General features: G+C 42.9%; 1 protein-coding gene across 1 annotated transcript in view; it reads right to left on the minus strand.

Moving 5' to 3' along the window:
- Nucleotides 1-24226, minus strand: part of LOC310869531 (RNA-binding protein Musashi homolog 2-like) — a 295317-nt gene that overhangs the window by 139286 nt on the left and 131805 nt on the right. Inside the window, 2 exon segments of the mRNA XM_083780315.1 lie at nucleotides 3108-3140; nucleotides 3143-3155. Coding sequence (XP_083636441.1) covers nucleotides 3108-3140; nucleotides 3143-3155 — 46 coding nt within the window.

A 24226-nucleotide genomic window follows, 5' to 3' on the forward strand; every position in this document is an offset into this window, starting at 1 on the left:
AGTCGCTCTTCGATTTTTCAAAAACAGCAGACCTACAAGCTCGTATCGCGCCACTCGGTGGCGCGATATGAGCTTGTAGATCTGCTATTTTTAAATAGCTAAAGCATAACATGATGCTGACACCAAAATGGGTGCCCGGTCAGAATGGGCTAGTGGTACTAGACTGTACAGTAGGATGCGTTGCCTTGTCCAAGCCCAGGGCAGCCACAACACATACTATACGCCGTAAAACCATGGCTGCATGATATCACTCTAATCTAAAGCAATTAAAAGCCAGTGAATTACATCGGCGAAGCACGTTCACATAATGCCCCATGTGACATCGACTTTTCAGTTCTCAGTAAGTCGCTCAAGCCTAGAGACCTGCACTCTCCCAGACTACATTATACTGTAAATAAAATACTGCATACGCGGTGCTTCCTGTACCACAGCAGCAAATATTTTTTTCTCCTCTCATATATAAACTCAACTCAACTCAATGTTCCAGAAAGCGTACATTGGCAAAATAATTTAACCTTTACAGAGACATATAGGTGCGTAAGTTCATAGTGAATGGCCCATGTTGAATAGAACCGTTTCATTTGGCAACAGCAGGGAGACACATGCCTATTGCCTATATTATGGTTCATTTTAGAGGTCCACATTTTACACTTTAGATTTGCTTACTTAGATTTTCACTCCTTTTTTTGGGGGGGGTGGGGGGGGGCAGCGGACTGACCTCATGCTTCCTTCTATGCATGAGGAGTCCAAGCTGCGTCTTTTCACCTGACAGGGGGGGGGGGGGGAGTTTCCCCGGCCGGACGTAGTGCGTGCAGGAAGGAACATGTTATTCTGACCAGTTCCTTTCCCGTCCATCAGCTGGCCATTTTCACTGCTAAATTGGGCATATTACCCAATACCTACCTGAAATAAAATAAAAAAGGTAGTTTTGCGTATAGATACCTTCATAGTTTTGGCTCCGTGAATTTGTTCTGATGTCACTGGATCATCCTTTATTGACATCGTTTAAGAGAACACCTTGCAAATCATTACCTATTTGTACATTATGGAGAAAATCCATGCCATTTCCAACGGTATTTAGTAATCTATTAAGTTGCTAAGCCATGCATATGCTGTACTGCAAGGGCCATTGAGCCACGAGCAGTCGTGCAATGAGGAGTATCACGGGGCCTGAACAACACACTTGGGTTGTAAAGTGAAAAGCAATTGCTTAAGCTAAGAGGAAAACAATGACCAGGGAAAGGAATACAACTGTAAAATCACTGGTTACAAATACCCCCTGCAGAAAGAACTGCCCCCCCTGCTATTGGTTCACACTTAGCAGGGATCTGTTCCCCTGCCATCAGAAAAAAATGCCAGGAAGGCTGTATATCCGTCATTGTCTCCATTTGAAGGGCATTGCAGCCCAGAGGCAAACACCTAATACAGTGTGAGTGTGGCTCCATTTTCAATGGAGTGTGGCTCCATTGAAACACCTAATACACAGCCGAGTGTGGCTCCATTGAAACACCTAATACACAGCCGAGTGTGGCTCCATTGAAACACCTAATACACAGCCGAGTGTGGCTCCATTGAAACACCTAATACACAGCTGAGTGTGGCTCCATTGAAACACCTAATACACAGCTGAGTGTGGCTCCATTGAAACACCTAATACACAGCTGAGTGTGGCTCCATTGAAACACCTAATACACAGCCCAGAGTGTGGCTCCACTTCCATTCATGGAGCCACTGGCAGTGTGGGAGAGAGGAAGAGAGCCAGAGGCTCAAAGATAATACGGAGAAGAGAGAAGAGGCCTTTCGTCTCAAAGCAGACCCCACACTACGTTCTGTCACAATAGATCAAAACGCTCTGAAAGTCATAGATCACTTCCACTATAGTTCACATCTCCCACACTGAGAGACTGTTTACCAGACTCACAGAGCTGCTCCACAAAGTGCACTAACACACACGCGCACACACACACACACACACACACACACACACACACATGCGCGAGCGCACACACAATAGTAACTGTCTGTACAATTTCATTGTACATTTATAAAGCTGCAGTGGGTTGGCCGCGCAGTATCAACAGATGTCTACATCTATAGTGGAGCTGCGTGCACAGCGCTGCTCAGTCGCACTGACTGGTGTGAGATGTACACGGAAGATCTGTCTGCTCCCTGCTACCGTGGAAAAATATCTGCCAGTACCTGTTATTGGCCGTGTGCATATGCTCATGCACGCACACACCACACACAAAAATACAAATGAATATGAACCTGAGCACGAGCTCACACACACACACACACACACACACACACAATGAAAGAGAGAGTAATATGTTAACAATTAGCCGAACCAAGGAATCATGTCCTTCAGTGGGTACACCACAATGCCTGAGGAGGGTCTTTTGCAACATGCTGACCATTACATATTGTACACACGTATGTGTTTTATCAAGGGAACATCAGGCCCGTTAGCAATGCCCCGTGTTTTAAGATCTGGATGGCGAATGCATGTTTTTGCAGGGGATGCAACCTGTCTTTGTAAAGTCCTCTGCTTCAGTGAGGGGCCTCGGCTAATCTACGGTTAAGAGACGATAAGAGGCAAAGATAAATCCAGTGCTTCTCTCCGGCTCTTTATCTCATGCTGTAATCTGACAGCACAACACCCGCCACTCTGCAATCTGTGCACCCTTTATGCACCTCACTGAAACACTCACATCAATAGCAGACACACACAAAGCACCCGTGTGCCGACATGGACGCACACACGCATGCATGCACCCGCGCGCAGCCGCACACACACACACACACACACACACACACACACACACCACACACACGCACACACACGTGTGCCATCCATCACCCCAAAACATTCTAAATGCGGTACCAGCTTATTGATTCCTTTTAACATGCTGCTTTGCTTTTTGCTAATCTATTCTGGGACAGATGCTTCAGCTGATACCATCATGTGAAGTGAATTGTTTATCTCGTGGGGGAAATGACACCAAATGACCATTCTAGTCACACAGACTCACACATATGAAACAAAAGAGAAGAGGCAAAAAAGTGGGAAGAGAGAGAGAGAGGTGCAAGTGGAACGTGGTGCTTACCTCTATGTCTGTTAGTGGTTTTATCAAACATAGCATGGCGTCATCTACCTGAAGACACAAGAAAAAACATACATACAACCAGATAAATGGAGTGCATTATAGCACAGAGGATGAACAATAACAACAACCTGTGGAACGGAAAATGTAAGTACAATCAACACTTGATTTTGTCGACGAAAAGTATGACGAAAAATGTCCGTCGACTACCTTTTTTTCCCCACTGAGGAAACTAAATAAAAACTAAATATAAACTATGACTATGAATATCCTGACAATTTCGCCAACAAATAAAAAACAAGACTAAAAGCGAGACAGAGACATCGCACCACAGGAGCCCGGGGACAAATGGAGCCCCGTCCTGCTCTCGCAAGCCACAGCAGTGGCACGATATCAACCATCATTGTGTCCAATAAAGCCGCACAAAGACAGACAGCTATTGTTTATCTTCACGCTTCTCTGCGAAACAGATTTCTCGGCGCCCGCCTGCTCGCTATAATTCAGAAGAAGTGCTTAAAAAACAGATTGAGGCAAGCTCATTTGGCTGGTGATTTTGTCTGGTTGGGGGGGTGGGGTGGGGTCGGGGGTGTAATAACCCATTCTGAACGGGGAACCGTTTTGGTGTCGGCATCATGTCATGCTTTAGCTATTGAAAAATAGCAGATCTACAAGCTCATAGCGTGCCACCGAGTGGCGCGCTACAAGCTTGTAGGTCTGCTATTTTTGAAAAAAAATCGAAAGAACGACTGACATTTTTAGAATCTGATCTCAGGTCAGAATGGGTTCGTCAGACCGGCGTGTGTCCGGCGGAAACCTCGTATGAATCTGATCTCAGTCAGAATGGATAAAGAAGACCGAGTGGCATAGAACAGAAGTAGTCATAGAGACATAGAGAATTAGAGATGGGCAGGATGCTGCTTGCACTCTGTTTACTGTCGCCATAGGTGATGTACTGTACAGGGAGCCTCTTGTGCCCTCGGGAGGATTTGTCTCTGCATAGGACGTACGTGTGTGTGTGTGTGTGTGTGTGTGTGTGTGTGTGTGTGTGTGTGTGTGTGTGTGTGTGTGTGTGTGTGTGTGTGTGTGTGTGTGTGTGCGCGTGTGTGTGTGTGGCACGCGTGAGCATGCTTGCTTTTCTGCATGTTGGCTTATAAAGCGGAGGCTTGGAGAAGCCAGGTGAGGGCCGAGGAGTGGACTATAGCTCGGGGCCGAACTGTCTAGATTGGATAAAAAGGGAAGCGTCTGGACGGCGGGCGAGCCAGAGATGCCTGGCATATTGTCCATGCCAACCTACTGCCATTCAGGATGCTGGCACGGGGGTTTGTACAATCCTTGTATGCACTGCACGGCTCGCAAAATCGAATACGGCTGCCAGTGTTGTTTCTTTTTTTTTCCATTTTCTACAACGCGCCTCCCTCGCAATAATTCCAAAAGAGATTATGAAATACCGTTGGCAATAATTGCAGCAACGTGCATCTATCTATTCCAGTTACTGATAAGTCCCTTTGTAGTAATTAATTATCCTCCGTCGTGAATTCACTCGCGCACATTGAATACGTTTCATACCATAGACGGTTTCAGTGAGGGAGAAACGGAGATCACTTGAAAGATCAAGTCTTTAGTGAAGCTTATCTGTGACTTTATAGATAATCTGACTAACTAAGCTGCTGAGGCCAGTTTTGAGGGCCGCTAGCCCTTCCTATGTCCAGCTTTGAGGGTTTGTGTAAACATTATCCTAACACAATACATTGAATGTCATTACAATGAATGGTTTTGAGTGTTTGTGTAAACACAAAAAATCAAGATATTGATTGATTGATAAAAATGCATTGACAAAAGTCATATTCTTATACGAGGCTATATATTTTAGTAATAATGACAAATTAAATACTTTTTTTTCTAATATATTTTTATCCCACGATTTTGTAACCCATTTTTCACCCTTGGTCAATCATCTAATGTGATCCTGGGCTCTACACACCCTCCACCAAAGTCCCCATATATGGGGGACAAGGGGAGAGCAACGGACTTGAACTCATGCTTCCTTCATGCCTGAGTGTCCAAGTTGCTCCTTTACACCTGACAGGGGGGAGTTTCCCTGGTTGGACGTAGCGCGTGGAAGGAACACGTTATTCCAACCAGTTCCTTTCCCCTCCATCAGGCGCCAAATAAAATACTTGAAAAAATGGTTTATTTGCCGTTTCTGAGCATGAAAAGTATTTAAAATTGTGGTGCCTCCCAGCACATGTTGACTGGTGCCAACAATGCAATAGGCTATATTTTTGTCCAGATCATTAAACGTGGGTGATGTGTTGAATTTAGATGAATTTGGATTGCAAGCAGCAGTGTAACACACTCTAAATCTATTATTTAATGTACACTTTAAATAGCAAGGCAATGCAGCGCTGAGCCCCACCCCTTACCCCTTATCCATAAACTTATTTGCCATTTTTAGCAATTTTGAAAAACCTTTTAAAATAGTTAAAATAGCCGATCTACAAGCTCACAACATGTCAATGTAGATTGGCTAGTTGAACTATTTTAAAAGGTTTTTCAAAATAGCATAAAAAAAGCAAATAAGTGGATAAATGGATAAGGGGTGGTGCAAGATAGGGCCCCAAGTCAGAGCAGCCAACCACACCTCATTTTAAGACCCACACAGATTTTCACGCCCAGTGTGAAAATAAATGACAGATCTTCGTTGGTTGGAAACTAGCAAATTAGCAATGAAACTGCATGTTTGCACCATTTTACAAGATCTTAAGTCTTCTTTACAATATTATATTTAATTCAGCCAATGTCTGGACTTTACTCATACTGAAGATTTGCTACAATGTATATTTTGAAAGCATAAAATGATGATACAGTACATGGCACTTATTGGGACAGTAATTATGCTATACCACCTCCCCCACCAATCCCAGTTTAACTCTGTTGAACACAGATGTACTCTATAAGGCAGTGTTGGATCATGTCTCTCTCTCTCTCTCTCTCTCTCTCTCTCTCTCTCTCTCTCTCTCTCTCTCATCTCTCTCTCTCTCTCTCTCTCTCTCTCTCTCTCTCTCTCTCTCTCTCTCTCTCTCTCTCTCTCTCTCTCTCTCTCTCTCTCTCTCTCTCTCTCTCTCCTCTCTCTCTCTCTCTCTCTCTCTCTCTCTCTCTCTCTCTCTCTCTCTCTCTCTCACACTCACTCACTCACTCACTCTACAGAAACATCTGTGCTTCAAGGCTTTTCAAGGCAGTTATTCAAGCAGAACACAGTGTGGCTCCATCTGAGAGGGTTAAGGACCTCTTTGCTGCTCACAAAAAGACCCTCATGCAGAAGTGAGGCTCACTCCAGGGAATAAGTCTTTCTGTGACTCCCAACCCGCCCCAAAAAAAGAAAACACCCCCCTCTCTTCTCTTCACTCTTCCTTTTTCTCCAAGCTCAGAAGAAAGGTTCAGAGGATAATGGCTGTCTTATCACTATATGTAAAAAGGGACTGGGAGCTCCAGTGAAGTGTCTGGCCTTTTGTCACAATGAAGAAAAGGGCAAAAGTCCATTTCAGTGTGTGGTATATCATATGCACTCAAACACCTCTCGAGCATTATTCAGAAGGTGCGTAGTTTTGTTTTGTCCAGTACAACCTATGCATTTTAGTGCATGTTCCTCCGCTTGCTAACATTGGTGTAAGGTGGGAGTGTTGAGTGGTGAAGTGGCCATTCTAGCCAAAGTTGACCATTTCGATTTTGTATTATTTGTATATTCAAGTTTTGAGACATTTTAACTTTGGACCAATCGACAGATCAACATTATTATAATAAATATGTGCACTTAAAAATATTATTTTCCGGATACATTAAAAGCCACTGTTTGCATTCTCCCCGGCTTCAATGGTGTCTAATGTTCTTTTACAATGCCGGACAATTAACACAGATATGACAGTGACAATGAATGAACCAATGTTAAGTGACAAGCCTTCAAGTATTCTTCTACGGAGGAAGTCAAGTCATTGTCTTGAAACCACAAGCTGCAACATGCTGCATCCACGCTCGAGTGGTTTTTACAACTGTCACTTTAACAAGGAGCAGAGGGCCAAACTTTAGCTCCACAAAATGCTATTCTGATTCTGAATTCTGAAGTAAAAGACTATACATAACAATACTTTTCTCATGTTCAATGCACAGTTGAGACCAAGCAAGCCGTGTTCAATGAAGCAAGGCACATTATTTCTCTTCCAAACGGAAGTCTTTTTTACATTGGTGAACCTAATCAGGAGAAAAGTTATTGTGACCACAGCATTGCCCGTCAGTGTGTGTTGGTTGGTAGGACACCCCAGGCAAGCCCACAGGTGCCCAGGTCATCGTGACATCATCTGACATCAGACTATGCCTGAATCTGATCTCAGGTCAGAATGGGTTCATCAGACCAGTGTGTGTCCGGCGGAAACCTCGTATGAATCTGATCTCAGGTCAGAATGGGTTAAGCCCATATATGGAGATCCCTGATGTCATCAATATTGGCTAGCAACTCATCTGACCTCAAACCCTTAGATATCCATATATGGATATATATATATGTCCATCATTCCTGCCTTTTGACTCATACCTGTCCATTCAAATTTGCGACGCGACCTCACCCTTTAGGGCAAGGTTGCTTCTCGCCCTCAGGCGTCTTACTGGTATATATTGGAACTGTGTGTGTGTGTATGTGTGTGTGTGTGTGTGCACGTGCGTGTGCACGTGCGTGTGTGTGCGAGCGATCACACAAAACTGCATAAGGAATTACTACTAAACATAAAAGCGCAAGTTACAGTATACGATTCATCTGTTTTTATGACACCTAACTTTGCAACGAAAGTGACTGAATTTATTTTTTATTCTAGTGGTTTTGGGGCAGCCTTGCATATGTAATTACTAATGATAGTCGCCACAGGCAGAATGTCACCACTTATTCCAGGAACTTTCCTTCCTGTTGACATTAACTAAATGGCTTGAGAGCAACATTTGAAAAAGACAATTCCTCAAATCTGTCAGGATTACATATTCATGAGGTCCCCTGCTCAGCATCCAAGGAGGTCGCTATGGTGATGTGAAAGTGATGTATATTCTAACAGGGAATTTTGCATGTCATGTCAGGATGCCTGCGAGCACTGTTGTAACGGTTGGCGTGTATTCTCTCATGGCAATGAGAGTAGCCTTCGGAACGACGACTACGCAATTAGAAAGCCCTTCATTTCTGAGGCCACGATACAAAGAGCTGCCATAGAACTGTGATACATTACCCAGAGAGCCAGCCGAGACCTCTCTGTGATCGAGTAACGTCTCCAGAATTATACTCTTAACCCATTTATGCCTGACGTCAAAATAAGAAAAACGCTCTATATTCAAAGATTTGTGCCACATTTGTGCTCGTAGCGCGCCACTCGGTGGCGCGCTACCGATAGCTAAAGCATGACATAATGCTAACACCAAAAGGGGTTCCCGCCCAAGATGGGTTAAGCCCTTGTGTAGTAAGTATTTAAAGATGCAGCATTCCTAGTGTGTCAAAACCAAACATAACACCACTTGTATGCCTCCCAAACATGTTCATACAATTCATACAAAGCTGTCATACACATCTTCATTTTTATGCATATTATATCTATAAAATATCTCTATATATCTATATAGTCTCTCTCTCTCTCTCTCTCTCTCTCTCATATATATATATATATTAGTGCGTTTGTTGCTTTTAAGCGTCTTTTTCTCCCCAATTAAGTCATTATATGCCAATTGATCCTCCCCACACACATTTCTGTGTTGTCACTACTGACCTACGACTAGTGAGGAGCCCACACTGGGAGCATGTAGATCCTTCATCCTAGAATCACTTGTAGTGACTTTGATCACCCTCCCCGGCCTGGCCTGCTTCCCCCGAACACTGGCCAAATGGGTTTGTGTAGACGCTGGACAAAGCTTGCACTTTCTTGTTTGTCTGTTTGCACTACTGTTTGTTTGCACTATTCTTGTGTATAATGTCTGAAGACTGAGAGTGCTTGGAGCACAATGATTTTCATTGTATTCATACGCTGTATTTATACATATGACAATGAAATAAACCTGACCGTGAACCTGAAGAAAAATGGCTTATTGCCGACCATGGAAAAACCAAAAATGACAACTTTTTTTTTTTTTAAGCGATGAAATCTGGTGCTTTTACATGGCCTTGGTAGGATGGAGAGCTTGGTCATGCCTCACTGATGCTTTTCAAGTCAACACAGTATGCTGTGAGTTTTCTAGAGGTGCTCATAACCTTGGCCTTGTCCGTCAATGACACACGCCGTGGTGCAGGACAATACTCATTATGGAGTCATGTTGTTAACGGGGCTTTCCTCTCCACACTACAGAGGTCCTCCTGTTTCTTTCAAAAAGGACTATGCCTGCCTGCATCCATAGAAAGTAAACACCTCCCTTATCCCATTCTGACCTGAGATCAGATTCATACGAGGTTTCCGCCGGACACACACTGGTCTGATGAACCCATTCTGACCAGAGATCAGATTCTAAAAATGTCAGTCGTTCTTCGATTTTTACAAAAATAGTAGACCTACAAGCTCGTATCGCGCCACTCGGTGGCGCGATATGAGCTTGTAGATCTGCTATTTTTCAATAGCTAAAGCATAACATGATGCTGACACCAAAATGGGTGCCCGCCCAGAATGGGTTAAAACAGTAATTGCAGAGGTGAGCAAACCATGTGCCCAGGAGCAAACCGTTTAACACAGAGGATTCATTTGGAACGATGCCTATGCACTGGCCAAGTCAATTGGCATTCTCGCCTGTGTGTACTTGAAAAAGTAAAAATGGACCCTTATGACAATAAATCAAAGGACTGAAATGATCACGCTGGATTTCAAACAAAGCACAAATCCAATTCAAACAACTGTACTCGCCCTTTCTCTTAAGTCTTTCCACAAAATGTCAACATAGTAATGATCATAGATGGTCAGGGTCAGAAGATATTCTGAAAGGGATGGAAAGACTAGATAGTTGGAAATAGGTCATGGAGGTTGGAAAGACAGCACAGAATGAAGCAGAATTTGAGAACAAGGTTTCCAAGTATGAGTTGGTTGCAAAGGACATAAAGGGTAAATCTACTATATACTGTGTGTGTGTGTGTGTGTGTGTGTGTGTGTGTGTGTGTGTGTGTGTGTGTGTGTGTGTGTGTGTGTGCGCGCTCGTGCGCGCGTGTTTGCGTGCGTGTGAAGCAGCCACAGCTGTATTTGTTCATTTCCCAGACGGATCTGCATATCTCTGCCCTCTATGTTCCACGGTTCAACAGTGTCTCATGGGCATTTGAACATCTCTGCTCTGGTTGTCTGTTGCACTTCACACGTTTTCCTTCAAGGTGGCTCTTGCAGTGTGTCATCAGACCTTGCTGCAGTGTTGGAAAGTAACTGCATATTCTAGTTCTACACCGTTTGATGGTTTCTTGGCTATCTGTGGGTTTTGGGCCTGGCCGTGGTGTCTGCTGTCTGGTGGCTTGCCCTTTCAAATTCTTCCACCTCATTGTCACTTGCCCCACACTGTCCCTCTTCCGCCCGAACCCTGTGTGGAATTCAAATGGTCCGTTATCATCATCCACATTTTGCAGTTTGCTTTCGCTGCTCCACCGTCTCCGTTACAACTGTCAACAATAGAATATTTTGGTATCCCCCGATTCAATTAAATGTCTCGGTTTGGAAAATAAAGATCACAACAGCACCCGTCTCTTCTACACACAGTTATATCACCCTATAATCACACTCTATACAGTAGATCCTACAGACTCTTCCTGTGTTCTCTCAGCACCATGGACAGCAACACTATAACAAAACAATCACATTTTAAAACATAATCAATTACTAGGCTACATCTCTTGGTCAGAGAGGAGACGTAGACATTGTATCACAGCCAATAACTCTCTCTCTCTCTCTCTCTCTCTCTCTCTCTAAGATGGCACTTACATTTCAAGTGGTACTTAAATTGGCTGATGATAAAAACACAACTGACAGAAGGAACTAACAATCAAACGTTGCAGATTATAGAGACATTTGAATGATGGAAATCCGTTCAGAATTGCGTGCGGTACCTCACAAAACCATCAAGCATTGTGTGCACATCTTACAAATGTATTTATAATACATTAACAACAACACAGTAGGCACTGTGTCCCGTCAAAACATAACAACCTAATAAATAATAAACCAGCCATGTTATTTACACACACAGCAAGTCAAGACCAATTTCTTCTTCACTGAACACAATCTAATAACACAGGAAAAGCCTTTACTCTTACCTGTGCCCTGCCCTGTCTGTTACCCATATCTGAATTCCCCCCTTGGGATCAATGACGCTTTATCTTACCATATATATCTGTTAGTGTGACACTATATGCCTTTTATGACCCAAGTAGCAGCTGTTAAATGTCGCTGAAATATAGTACTTTTATTCAGAGCGAGAATTCACAGGAACTGAAAACTTCAAAGCAGCTTCGGTGTTATACCGTGACTATAACCTTTTCCAGTATTAAACACGTCTTATGATGTTTATCACAGTTACACAAGTAGTTACAGTGCAATGCTACTCCTAATACAAACAACTGAGAGGATCCACTTCCGGAATTATTGAGAAAGCGTTCGTGGAAAATGGCAGACCGACAGGCTCACAACGTGCCACAATGTGTCGACCGGCTATTTTCAGTTATTTTTAAGACACCTGAGGGCGAGAAGCGACCTCGCCCTTAAGTGCACTGGCCATATATGGAGCGTGTCTTGAGTGTACAGGGTGTGATGAGGTCAGATCAAGATATGGAATGTCAGAACAGGTCAGCTCCATATATGGAGATCTAAGGGTGGCAGTGGGAAATGCAGAATGACAAACCAGGGTTCCTGGCCATATATAGTGTGTCTCGGAGACGTGACTAGACGTGATATCACAATGCGTGACCATATATGGGGACATTCCCGTATATGGGGATTGTGAGGGACAGATTGAGCGAGTTAGATGTTGTGACAGAAACGCATGGTTTCATAGTTAACCGCGACCTTCGGTAGCAATAACAAAATAACGGTGAAACACTTGCCTGAAGGTATCTTTGTCACCTCACCTCCCAACTGGCAATGAAGTGAAGAGGTTAGTGTCCGCTTCCTCATTGAAACTCATCATTAGAGTAAGAGGCTTTGTTTGCCATCTTTTTGAATGGGAACCTTCCCATGCGTGAAGATGAAGGATTAAATAAATGTGTTGGCTTGAGCTGAATAGCATTCATTCCACTCACAATGGCAAATATCCTAATACCTGCAGTGGTTTTTGTTAGATTACGCTTAAGCCTTTGAAGGCCTTCTGAAGGCCCTTTCAATAATATGACATTTCTCTTTCTCTACACTATGGGAGTGAATGAAAACCAATAAAAACCAAAGTTTTTTTCTCCTTTTCAACGCGCAAAGCACTGTCATCTGTCATGTGTGATAGCTCGTCTCTCTTTGTCAGCGCGAGTACAGGAGCCCCAATTTGAATATGGTTACACGGCCCTCTATTTATTAAAGCTTGGATTAACATGACAGGAAGTTTTGTCTGGGGGCTCTTTAAGATGGCTCAGAGAGGCAATCTGGTGACAGTAATAGGATCCAGCTAATATACTTGACTGATGCTCCTTTTCCCAGCGCTATAAAGAAGAACAATGGGGGCGGGGCTGGTCGGAATCCGATCCAGTAGGATTTGTATTAGCCTGTGTGTGTGTGTAATCAGCCACGTTAGCGTCACCCCATTGCAAATGTGAGGGCTGAAGAATTAAATACGTAAATAATAAACGGCAAAGGGTCACAAGGGTATCAACCGGGAAGCCTTTGTTTCAATTAAGCACATAGACAAAGGTAGTAATATCAATACGTGAGCTTGCTCTTCAGTGTCCGTCTGTGTGGACAACGATAGCGATCGGTCCAAGGTTATACAAAGTCATCAAAGACATTCAGTCAGATCCTCCTCCGACCTACACCATACAAGCAAAGCCACCACAATCACTCATTCCTCAGAACACTCTTCTTATACTCATTTTTCACATAAAGACAAAGCTCACTGCTACTGTAGCTTGCCACGGTTTCGTTGTCCTCTTGTTCTGGCTTTTCACATTGCATTTACATATTTATATATTGTGTTCAGCAAAGGTAGTCTTCACAAATGAACACCACGTGTATCATTTTTGAATCGTAAATGCAATCACTAAAAGTAAAACGGGTCATTTGTTATGCTATAAACAAAAATATTTACATTGTTCAGCCAATCACTATATATCACGCGCACACACGCACACGCACAGTGTGGGCCTGTAACGCCTAACGACTTTACAGCGTTTAAAATCTGTTAGCAGATATAGGCCTACCGGTACGGATAAGGTGCCGTGCACCGAGAAAGAGATGAATGACAGCCTCAGGTCTGGAGTTGCTGTGGACCTTTGACCTCTTGGCTGATAGTGACATTTGCGTTCTACCGCGCAATCTTCTCTGTGAATGCATTTGACAGCGCCCTTTCATTTTGTTTAGGAGGGGAATTCGACTAGGCTTGTATTTAAAAGGATATGCCAGTCACCTGCTCTGCCTCTTGCAATTGCTTGCTCTCTCTCTCTCTCTCTCCCCCCCCCCCCCCCTTTTGGTGACAGAATCAATTAGAGACAGTTAAAGTTTAGTGGCTCAGTGGGAGCTGCATGGCTGTGGGCAGATGAGGACCTCACCATGGGCAGCTCCTTCGTGACAGCCATCACAGCAGAGTTATCAGTTGATCAGAGGGCGGCCGCCCACACAGGCTCCAACGGTGGAGGTCAGAAGCCTCTGGAAGACTGATATTTCACTCCTATTATAGGCCTCATAACTATGGCTGCTGTTGAGTTCTGCGCTGCATTGAACTATATTCATCAAAAGGGAATCAAAACAAAAAAGTCATGCCAATATAATCAACGAATATGGTTCAGGGAGGCAGCCAGTCTAGTTTATAAAATATCTCTTGGAGAAAAATCAAGTCCGATTATTTCCTCCTGTCCATCATTTCACACGGACTCAAGTCACTTCTGTTACAACACGCCATTTGGTTACACTCTGAGTTACAATGGATAAATTAACATTATGGATTTGAATATGTGTGTTATGTCCTGTGATCATCACGTAAAATCCATCTTTCATACAGTATGATAATCATTCACTTCCTTGTTACGCTCTTCATGGTTTTGACCAAAAGTGCAATGTTCCGTCTTCATTACTGACTTCAGGAAGCATCTCGTTTGGAATATTAACGCTTCTAGAGAGTCTTTATAGATGAATCAGCGTGAAGTAAGAACGGAAGATTATGCCTCCCGCGAAGGCGGTAACCTGACGCTGCCAGATCCAAGAAGCTTGCTACACAAATTTGTTTCACAGCTTATTGGGATCTGGGATCGGGGAAGCAAATTCGATGACGGGGCTGTTCCTTTTTTTCAAGATACTTGGTAGATGATTGGATGATTGGACCGTCTGTCTATCACCGTGTGGGCGTGCAAACACAACCAATCATATTGACGTGTCTATATAGCTTCACATCCGGTTTCGCCCATGTCCCGCCCTTAGCTCACGCTGATTGGTCCGGTACGGAACGGATTTTTGTCAGCTCAACTGCCTGAGAGATCCCAGATGAGTGCTGTGTTGGGGAACATGGTTACCCAATACCGCCCTCATCTGGCAGCGTCAGGTTACGAAGGCGGGGCTTTTCAGAGTAACATCTGCCTCATCTGCTGGCACTGTAGCACCATTATTTTGAAGAATAGAGTTCACCATTAGAACATACAGAAAGGAATAAGGATAAAGTTATTCCAAACAGAGAGAAACTATCAAAGCGTTAAATGGTTGCTGGGGAGTGGGGACTATTATTTTTCTTGATAGAATAGCACATCACCCCTGGATTGAAAGCATCTGACATTGGATCAGTTCAGTCTCAATTATGATCTGTGTGTGACTTCTTTATTCTGATTATGCTTTCATTCCGTTATAAATTAGTGGAATATTAGCTAAACACAAGTATACAAATATAAATGTGATATACTGTATATTACTATTATTACGCTCAGTCCATGTTCTGAGCACAATAATATTGCATTTGCAACATTAACAGTGCTCTTTAAATTGGTATATTCTGCTCAACAACATCGGATAAGAATTCCTTACTTCCTCTAGCCATTATATTTATGTGAAATAGAAATGTCATTCGCTGCCTGCTGTGACTGAAAGGTACTGCGGTATGCAATGTTGTATTGCGCTACTGTAGGTAAAATGCTGATAGGGCACGCTGCAGTACTTCAAACGCAGCTCATAATCCATACACGTCCCGTACTGTACTGTACAACTGTGCTTTATATGATGTATTGTTTTTCTTTTCTTTTTAAAATCAATCTCATCAGCTCTTCCAGGGACTGTGACACTTGACCATTTGTCTGTCACTCTTTGACAGTGCACCACTTTTTCTTTTTTCCTCAAAAGCATCGATCTGAACTATATCGTGGTTCTGCTGGTTCAGAGAATCACAGTGTTTGTGCAGTAAATATATTTACTAGCGTACAGAAACTGGCATTATGTATAATGTTCTGCCTAAATTAGTTCACCAGTCACTAAGCCCTTTATAAAGGAGAAATCTATTTGAATATGATGCCTTCTACCCAGCAGACAATATGCAATCCATCACCATCACAGCCTAATACAATTATTTCGAAAATGTCAAAAGACTCCATGAATATTTCCATTTGTTTATACTATAAGATATAAGATATAACTTCCATCAGGATATTGTTTTCTGGAGTCAGAATAAAGCAATGAATTTGACATGTCTATTCCTGTCAGTAGACGAGTATAACTGCATGCATGCACAATCTATATTAACCCATTCTGAACGGGCACCCATTTTGGTGTCAGCATCATGTTATGCTTTAGCTATTTAAAAATAGCAGATCTACAAGCTCATATTTTTGAAAGAATCGAAGAACGACTGACATTTCTACAATCTGATCTCAGGTCAGAATGGGTTAATCAGACCAGTGTGTGTCTGGCGGAAACCTCGTATGAATCTGATCTCAGGTCAGAATGGGTTAAAACCCAGACTATCTTTTGCCCCTTGTCCGTCTGTCCCTTGTCCATGCCCGTGTATGTATGTGTGTTTGTCCGTCCGTCCGTCTGTGAATAGCTAATGTCCGGCACAGTTGGCCCGATCAAAGTGAAACTGTGCACACACTCCCCCTGGATGCCAGAGCGGAACTATTATGGCCCAAATATTTCAGATCAGCCTGTTATAGAGCCAATTTTTTATAAACTTTATTTTTTATATAACAGATTTTGTCCAAACATGATGCAAATCTAACTCGGTGTGTCATTGCATGCCTTAGAAATGTGTTCAAAGTCAACCAGTGTGTACTATAGCCTCGCCTCCGAGTCTCCCCGCTTCCCTTCATCCGGTGGTGCCTTCCTGATGCCATCTCCGCCTCGCTCACAGCCCCTCTGATCTCTGTGTCAACAGGCGACAGAAGCAACACGTAGCTAACAGCTAAGTCAGCCCATCTGCAGCATGAGCCTTCTACAAATTCATTCAGCGTGGGCAAGACTTGTGATTTAGCTAATAACAGCTGATCTCTTTTACACCTGACACAATTGACACACGCAGGCGACCAATAAACTAAATATACACATACTGAATGCTCAATGTAGAGTGGCACAAGATGAATCAAAAGCGACTCTGACAGTGGCAAAGAATGCCATGACATCACAAATTGTCTTCGCTGGCTCCCCATCATTGTCAGTATCTCTGCCGATGGGGGGTTTACGAGCTGTCGCTGGTCCAGGTGGGAGGCCTTGCAGGTCCCAAATTAAGTCTGGGTCTGGGTTCAGGGGGATGCAAAGACCCTCTGTGGTTACTCAATGGAGTCATAATTGACATATATGACTCCATATATATAGATATATATGACATAAATGAGAAAACGGTTGAATGGGTGCTTGGCTGTATATATTTGTAAAAAAGAAAACAAAAACAAATATGTATACATTTTCATGTATAGACATTTAGATAAGTATGGTTATATTTATTTCTATTTATAATTATATTTAAGTTTATATTTATATTCATATCTATATTATTATATATTATATTATAGTATGTAATGACAAATGTAAATCAACATCCTGTTTACTTTTGTTATATTTCCTTTTCTGTTTTTAGTAATATTTCTATGATATTACTCTTTTTTTTTTCTTCCCATTTGTGTTTTCATAAATTATGCTACTGTGATAATTAATCACAGACTTATTATTATTATTATTATTTGTATTATATAAAAAGGTGGGCAAAATAAGCTTTATGCTTCAGCCCATACCTTTTCGGTCAGAACTAGTCACTGCGTTGACTAATTAATGTAATATAAATTAAGCAATGTAAATTGCTTAAACCTATTTTTGTTTATCTGTTTTTGTAAAAATGACCGAAATAAAGATTCAAACTCAAACTCAAACTCAAGATATACTAAATCACCCCCCCCCCCCCCACCCCAGCATCATCTGGCCGTTTGTCATCTCTCCTTCTCTACTGCTCCTCCTTTCTCAGAGAGTTTGTCAGGGTTGGCGATTAGCGGTCACCCTCTGCAGAAGTAGATAACACCCTGCACGGCATGTCTCCCCTTAGGGAGCATGCACACATGTGGAGTAGGAAAACACACAGACGCATGTACGGAAACACACATACAAAAGGCACATTCTAAAAAAAGGACATGTACACAGTCGGAATTCATTTGACTATGAATCTACTGAATGTCGGGGTACAAATTGTGTGCTCCTCCTCAGAAGCAGTGTGGTCGGTTTACTTCAGTGAGTAAGGTGAGAAGAATCCCAAAGATAGATCATGCAAGTGAGCGCAGCTTGTAAGGACAAATCCCCATCCTCAAATATACAGTAGCTCACACTCAATGCAATTGTAGTCCCTTCCTGCTTTTGTAGTAGTGCAATACAATTACTGTATAAGTGTGTGGAAGAACTGGAAGCTGTATGAATGACTGCAGAAAGTGCTAACCATCTAAGAACACAACTAAACCAATCATTCCAACAATCGACCACAACAGATTTGATAAACTCTAAATGTCTACACAAAGACGCTATAAGATAGAGACTTGCATTGGGACAGGAACTGCGGGACGCAATGCAAATGTTGCTGTTGGTCTTTAAATAGCTGCGGTCAGGAATGGGCAGTAGAAAAACTAAAATCAATAATGGGTTCCGCAAAATCCCGCAATAAACCGGATGTAGTGCACCTGAAGCATGTATGGCCGTGCATTCATTCAGCTTGATATGAACACATTTATCTTATGGCTAAATGCTGAGGGAAAATGTATTTATGCCAGGTATGTGTATATTAACTGGATTTAATAACCTACTGTCAGGCAGTCCAGCTAGCCGAGCCCACTGTGTCGCTGTCCGTGGTGCTGTAATGCCCATATCTCAGTCTAACTCTCATTCTGTGTATCCGTTTGTAATATTTTTTATTTGGGGTGGGTCCTTGACAGTTTTTGGACTACACAGAAATATTGCATATACCTTGACATTTTGGTGTGGGCAGGAGTGGTCCGTCTGACATTTGTGGCGACTGGTCAGAAATGAAAACACTGCGGCGGGGTGCAGGCGGGAATGGTTATATTAGATATATTAGATATTCATCGAGTGGCCGTGAGAGGGATTAACCCATTCTGACCGGGCACCCATTTTGGTGTCAGCATCATGTTATGCTTTAGCTATTGAAAAATAGCAGATCTACAAGCTCATATCGCGCCACCGAGTGGCGCGATACGAGCTTGTAGGTCTGCTATTTTTGAAAAATCGAAGAGCGACTGACATTTTTTTAATCTGATCTCAGGTCAGAATGGGTTAATCAGACCAGTGTGTGTCCAGTGGAAACCTCGTATGAATCTGATCTCAGGTCAGAATGGATTAAGGAAACAGACCTGCACAAGGCTCTACTCGAGCTTTGACCATGCATCTATAAGCCTATCTGTTTGTCGGTCAGCAGGTGTTTCTGTAAAACATAAACTCATTACGGATGACATGCTTGTTTCAGTTTAAATACTTATCTTATACAGTGCATACAGTACTTTTTTTTTGCCAAAGCAATGGTGCTTGTTTTTAGTTTACAATACAGCCCCACATACTGTACATATTGTGTTTGCTCGTATTTATTGTAGCAAAATCTAATTAACCCATTCTGACCGGGCACCCATTTTGGTGTCAGCATCATGTTATGCTTTAGCTATTGAAAAATAGCAGATCTACAAGCTCATATCGCGCCACCGAGTGGCGCGATACGAGCTTGTAGGTCTGCTATTTTTTGAAAAATCGAAGAACGACTGACATTTTTAGAATCTGATCCCAGGTCAGAATGGGTTCATCAGACCGGTGTGTGTCCAGTGGAAACCTCGTATGAATCTGATCTCAGGTCAGAATGGGTTAAATCATACTGTGCCATTACAACGAGGTATAGGTCCAATATATCACCCGTCACAATGCAAAGAGGGACTCAAATGCAGCCGATAAAAACCCAATTTGGCTGCAATCCTGTTTCTATAGCCTGCCCGGTTTTACTCAAAGTGAGGCTCAACCCGCAGCCAACCCGCAGCATTTCTGCAGGCAGTTGCGTCATCACAACAAAACAAGGGGAGATCTCCTGGGAGAGAGACGACACCTTGGTTACGGGGAACACGATAAATAAATAAAAAGTAAGTATAGGCTGACATGGGGTATGGGGGCTGGCAGTGAGAAAGAGGAATAGAGAGAGGATGATACATGGAGACAAGGAGATGGAGACAGAGATGTGTTGAGACACAGCGTGGCGTGCACACACAGTGAAGGGCAGGGCAACGGCAACATGTAGAGATAAACCTTTCGGCACACAGTGGCTTTTAAGACTGATTTGGCAGCTCGGCTCCATGTCACTTGGCAGGCAGCAAATCATGCCCCCAATCATCTGTTGATCAGTGACTTACTACATGGCCTCTTATTTCAGTCTAACACTCTTGGATGATTTGCTGTGGCACTTGGAACACATACAGTACAGTTAAGTAGGACATTCACCATTAACATACGCTATGGCTGGCTGTGATACAAATGGCCATTCAGCTAGATTGGGCAGGCAAATCAAAGCACGCTGAACCACACTTAACAGTATATGGACCACTCCAATGCTCATTAAGATATCATTGATCAGCAACCATTGAGTCTGCACTGCTATACAGTGCACTGCACAAAATGGACCCTTGTGAATTGCACGTGGATACATTAAAAAGATTTAAATGCGTAAGGAGCACGTAGAAATGCGGTTACAAACAAGAGGGATTCCTTTTGGATTCTATATGCGGTTCAAATGTGTAATGTCTAATCCCATTCCAATGCCAGTAAGACCCCAACAGATCCAGCTGACATTTTGAGGGCCACAGCTGACAGTAATAACATTAATTGTGCATGTATTTCATTAGGTGTTACTGTGCGTCAGCACGTAGTTATTAGTTATTATGACAGTTATTAGTGTATCCTGGCACACAGTAAGGGTATGGTGACTATGGTCACAAATACACAATGGGGAGTGGCCACTGGTCAGCTCTTGCCAGGATTACATTAGATAATTGGGTGAATAAATGGGTTACAAAATCGTGGGATAAAATTTAAAGAATGAAAAAAAAAAAGAGACTAACTGGCTCCCGACATGCGCGGCGGGTTAAAACTAGCCTGTGGCTTCCTGTGACGTTATGGTTTAGGGTTGGGTTTTGGGGTTAGGGTGTCAAGACTAACCCATTCTGACCGGGCACCCATTTTGGTGTTGGCATCATGTTATGCTTTAGCTATTGAAAAATAGCAGATCTACAAGCTCATATCGCGCCACCGAGTGGCGCGATACGAGCTTGTAGGTCTGCTATTTTTGAAAAAAATCGAACAACAACTGACATTTCTAGAATCTGATCTCAGGTCAGAATGGGTTAATCAGACCAGTGTGTGTCCGGCGGAAACCTCGTATGAATCTGAACTCAGGTCAGAATGGGCTAATGCCTGTCGGACTGTTCGTACGTCGGACCAAACACATGCACCCGCCAAATTGTCAAATCATGTGTCAAAAAGGTTCTCCATGCGACAGCCTGCATACCACAACCGGAAGCCCCACCCCTTCGCTCACATAGAATGGAAGTGAATGGGACAAGGACTCTTTGCATCTGTGGCTGTACCCTCACACCTAAATGGCTCACACTCACGTGAGCCATTAACGCAATTAACGTTATTACCAAAAGCAGCATTTACCTGTCAAAATGTCTGTCAATACCGAAAGCAGCGTTTACCTGTCCAAATGTCCGTCAAAGTGCTGTCAGTTATCCACCCCAAACACTATTGTGAAGCAAAAGCACACCGTCTCCACTAGGGAATAGGAATACAGTGTAACTGTGACCAGACAGGAAAATAATCGGTATAATCCAGATCGAAGGCCTAAAGGGTTTTATGGATCGACGGCATAGATTTTCCCACCGACTCCATTTCTACCTGGCTTAGGTCTAATTCAACTCAATTAAGTCGACCCGTGAGCCCCAAGATTTCACAGTGAAAGCAATCATTCGTCTCCGTGGCCATAGCCACTTCATCTGGGCGAAAACGAAGATGACCTCCCCATAAGCCCAGCTCTGCACATTCTCCGTACACATCATTAAGCCTCTCTCAATACACTTTCAGCTGCAGCATCTCCGTTTCAATTACTACAGTTGACATCTAACAAACAGGCCTTTATGGATGGTCCGACCTCACACTTACTTGAACAAATCTCGGCACAGCACGCGACGGCACAGCATCGTGTGAATGTGTTCAGTATTCTCCCCTATCCCCTCTAGAGTTCAGTTAGATATCTCCTGGTTTTAGTACGATTTAACCAAGGTGCTCATTTGAGTGTCGAAGGCTTAACATTGTCTTCCCTGAAGACAGAATGACTGAAACAGAGAGCATACTACAGTAACTGCAGCACATCATGTGCTGCTTACGTTGAATACTAAAACTTAAAAAACACGTGAGCACAATGCACAATACTCATACAAGTGGCAAGCTAGGATTGAATAAGTAACGCTTTCATAACAGCGCTCCTATTGAACTGAGAGATTCCCTGAGAGAATATACAAGAAAGCAAATAGCCCACATTCAAAGTAGAAATAGAATTAATGAGTTATTCTGAATACACCTGGCTAGAAACAAAGGCAACACTTCTATACCCATATAACCTTTTGTCTTTGGTCAAATTTATATATTAATGGATGCACAAGAGGGTTTTTTTTATCGCCTTGTCTGCAATCATACATTTCACAGAAGTGTAAATGATCCCACGTGAGGCACAATGAATGGTGCTTTGATCCGTTATTTCGCAAGCCAGGTTCTGCAACAAAAGGAGCGAGAATCCTGAGCTCACACAAGCCTTGTGTGATCTAGCGTAACCTCTCTTCTTTCTCTCTCTCTCCATCTGATCCTCCTCTGCTCCACAAGCTGTCCTGACAATCAGCGTGGCTGCCCACACCTGCCCCCATTGAGAGAACACAGACAGACAGGGGCCGGTCTGTCCCCCTTGGTTAAAATATATTCTGTGTTAATCCCAATTTTTGCCTCATTGCTCCATGGATTTGCGAGCTTTTAAATGTATTTACTGCAATTGAACAGGATAATCAATAAAGCATGCAGAAAATGACAGCACAAATAACCACAATAATTAATTCATTGACTGTATAATCTAATAGACTCTGAGGTACCTCTGGAAGCTTTGTTATACTGTGGCCACATTATTTATACTGTATATTGTTTATATTATTGTTTATATAGACATTCTGAACGGGAACCCCTTTTGGTGTTTTAACTAAGCATTATGTTATACTTTAGCTATTGAAAAATAGCAGATCTACAAGCTCATAGCGTGCGACTGAGTGGCGCGCTACGAGCTTGTAGTTCTGCTATTTTTGAAAAATCGTGAAAATGCGGCACAAATCTTTGAATACACAGTATATTCTTTCAGAAGACTTTTTATTTTATTTCGACGTCAGGCCTAAATGGGTTAAAAAAAATCTCTTTAGTAGAATATTAAAAAACACTATGTAAAGTGTTCAAGTTCAAGATAACATTTCTTGAAGTCACGGATACCTTACTGTTTTATTTCGACGTCAGGCCTAAATGGGTTAAAAAAAATCTCTTTAGTAGAATATTAAAAAACACCATGTAAAGTGTTCAAGTTCAAGATAACATTTCTTGAAGTCACGGATACCTTACTGTCCAATAGTAAGAACATAAAGACACTGAAACTGATGCATGTGTGATGCAAGTTTCTTCCACATGTCAAACAGAGCACTAGCCGTCATTGCCATGCCATCCTCCCAGCAGAGAGGCTGCTTTAAATTCCTGTGAGCGTCTAATAAAACCACTCTGGCAGCCACATCCTAGCTGAGGCCCCGTGCAGGACAGAGGGGAGTAGCACGGGGAAAGGTGGACTAACACAGGCTGCACGGTTCTAACCCTATCTTCATCAAGAAGACAATGGGGGGGAAAAAAGCCCTTCACCGATATCTTTGTTGAATAGGAAGTGGAATGAGTGGAGTGGAATCACCTTCGTGGCGATGTTGACCTGGCAGAAATGTGCCAGAAATGTGAACGTGGAAAGACGGGGAATAAGGCATTTGGGTAACTATAGGACAGTGGACACTAACGATGCAGCAGTGTCTCCATGGGTGTCTGACAAAATTAATTAGTAGAGGAAGAGGGGAAATATGCCACAGATCACAGATCATGCTGTGCAAAATACCTTCCCCTGCTGTGATCTGTGGCCTCTATTGATCGCCACTAAATGCTCCTGCTGGCACACCATGAAATATTCATATTTCAATACTGACAGGCAAAATGTTAAATAAACTACAGTATCTGCCTTTTAGTGAAATCTCACTGGAAGAGCAACAGTAAGTTCCCTCAGAGACAGAGTTGAGTAGGTGCAGACTAGCGCAGTAGGGGGATACAGAGTAGGTTACAGCCTTCCAGTCCCCTTCCCAGTCCCCTCCCAAGTCCCCTTCCAGTCCCCCCCCC

This window comes from Protomyctophum parallelum (genome assembly GCF_964188405.1).
Source record: "Protomyctophum parallelum genome assembly, chromosome: 1".
Classification (NCBI taxonomy): Eukaryota; Metazoa; Chordata; class Actinopteri; order Myctophiformes; family Myctophidae; genus Protomyctophum; species Protomyctophum parallelum.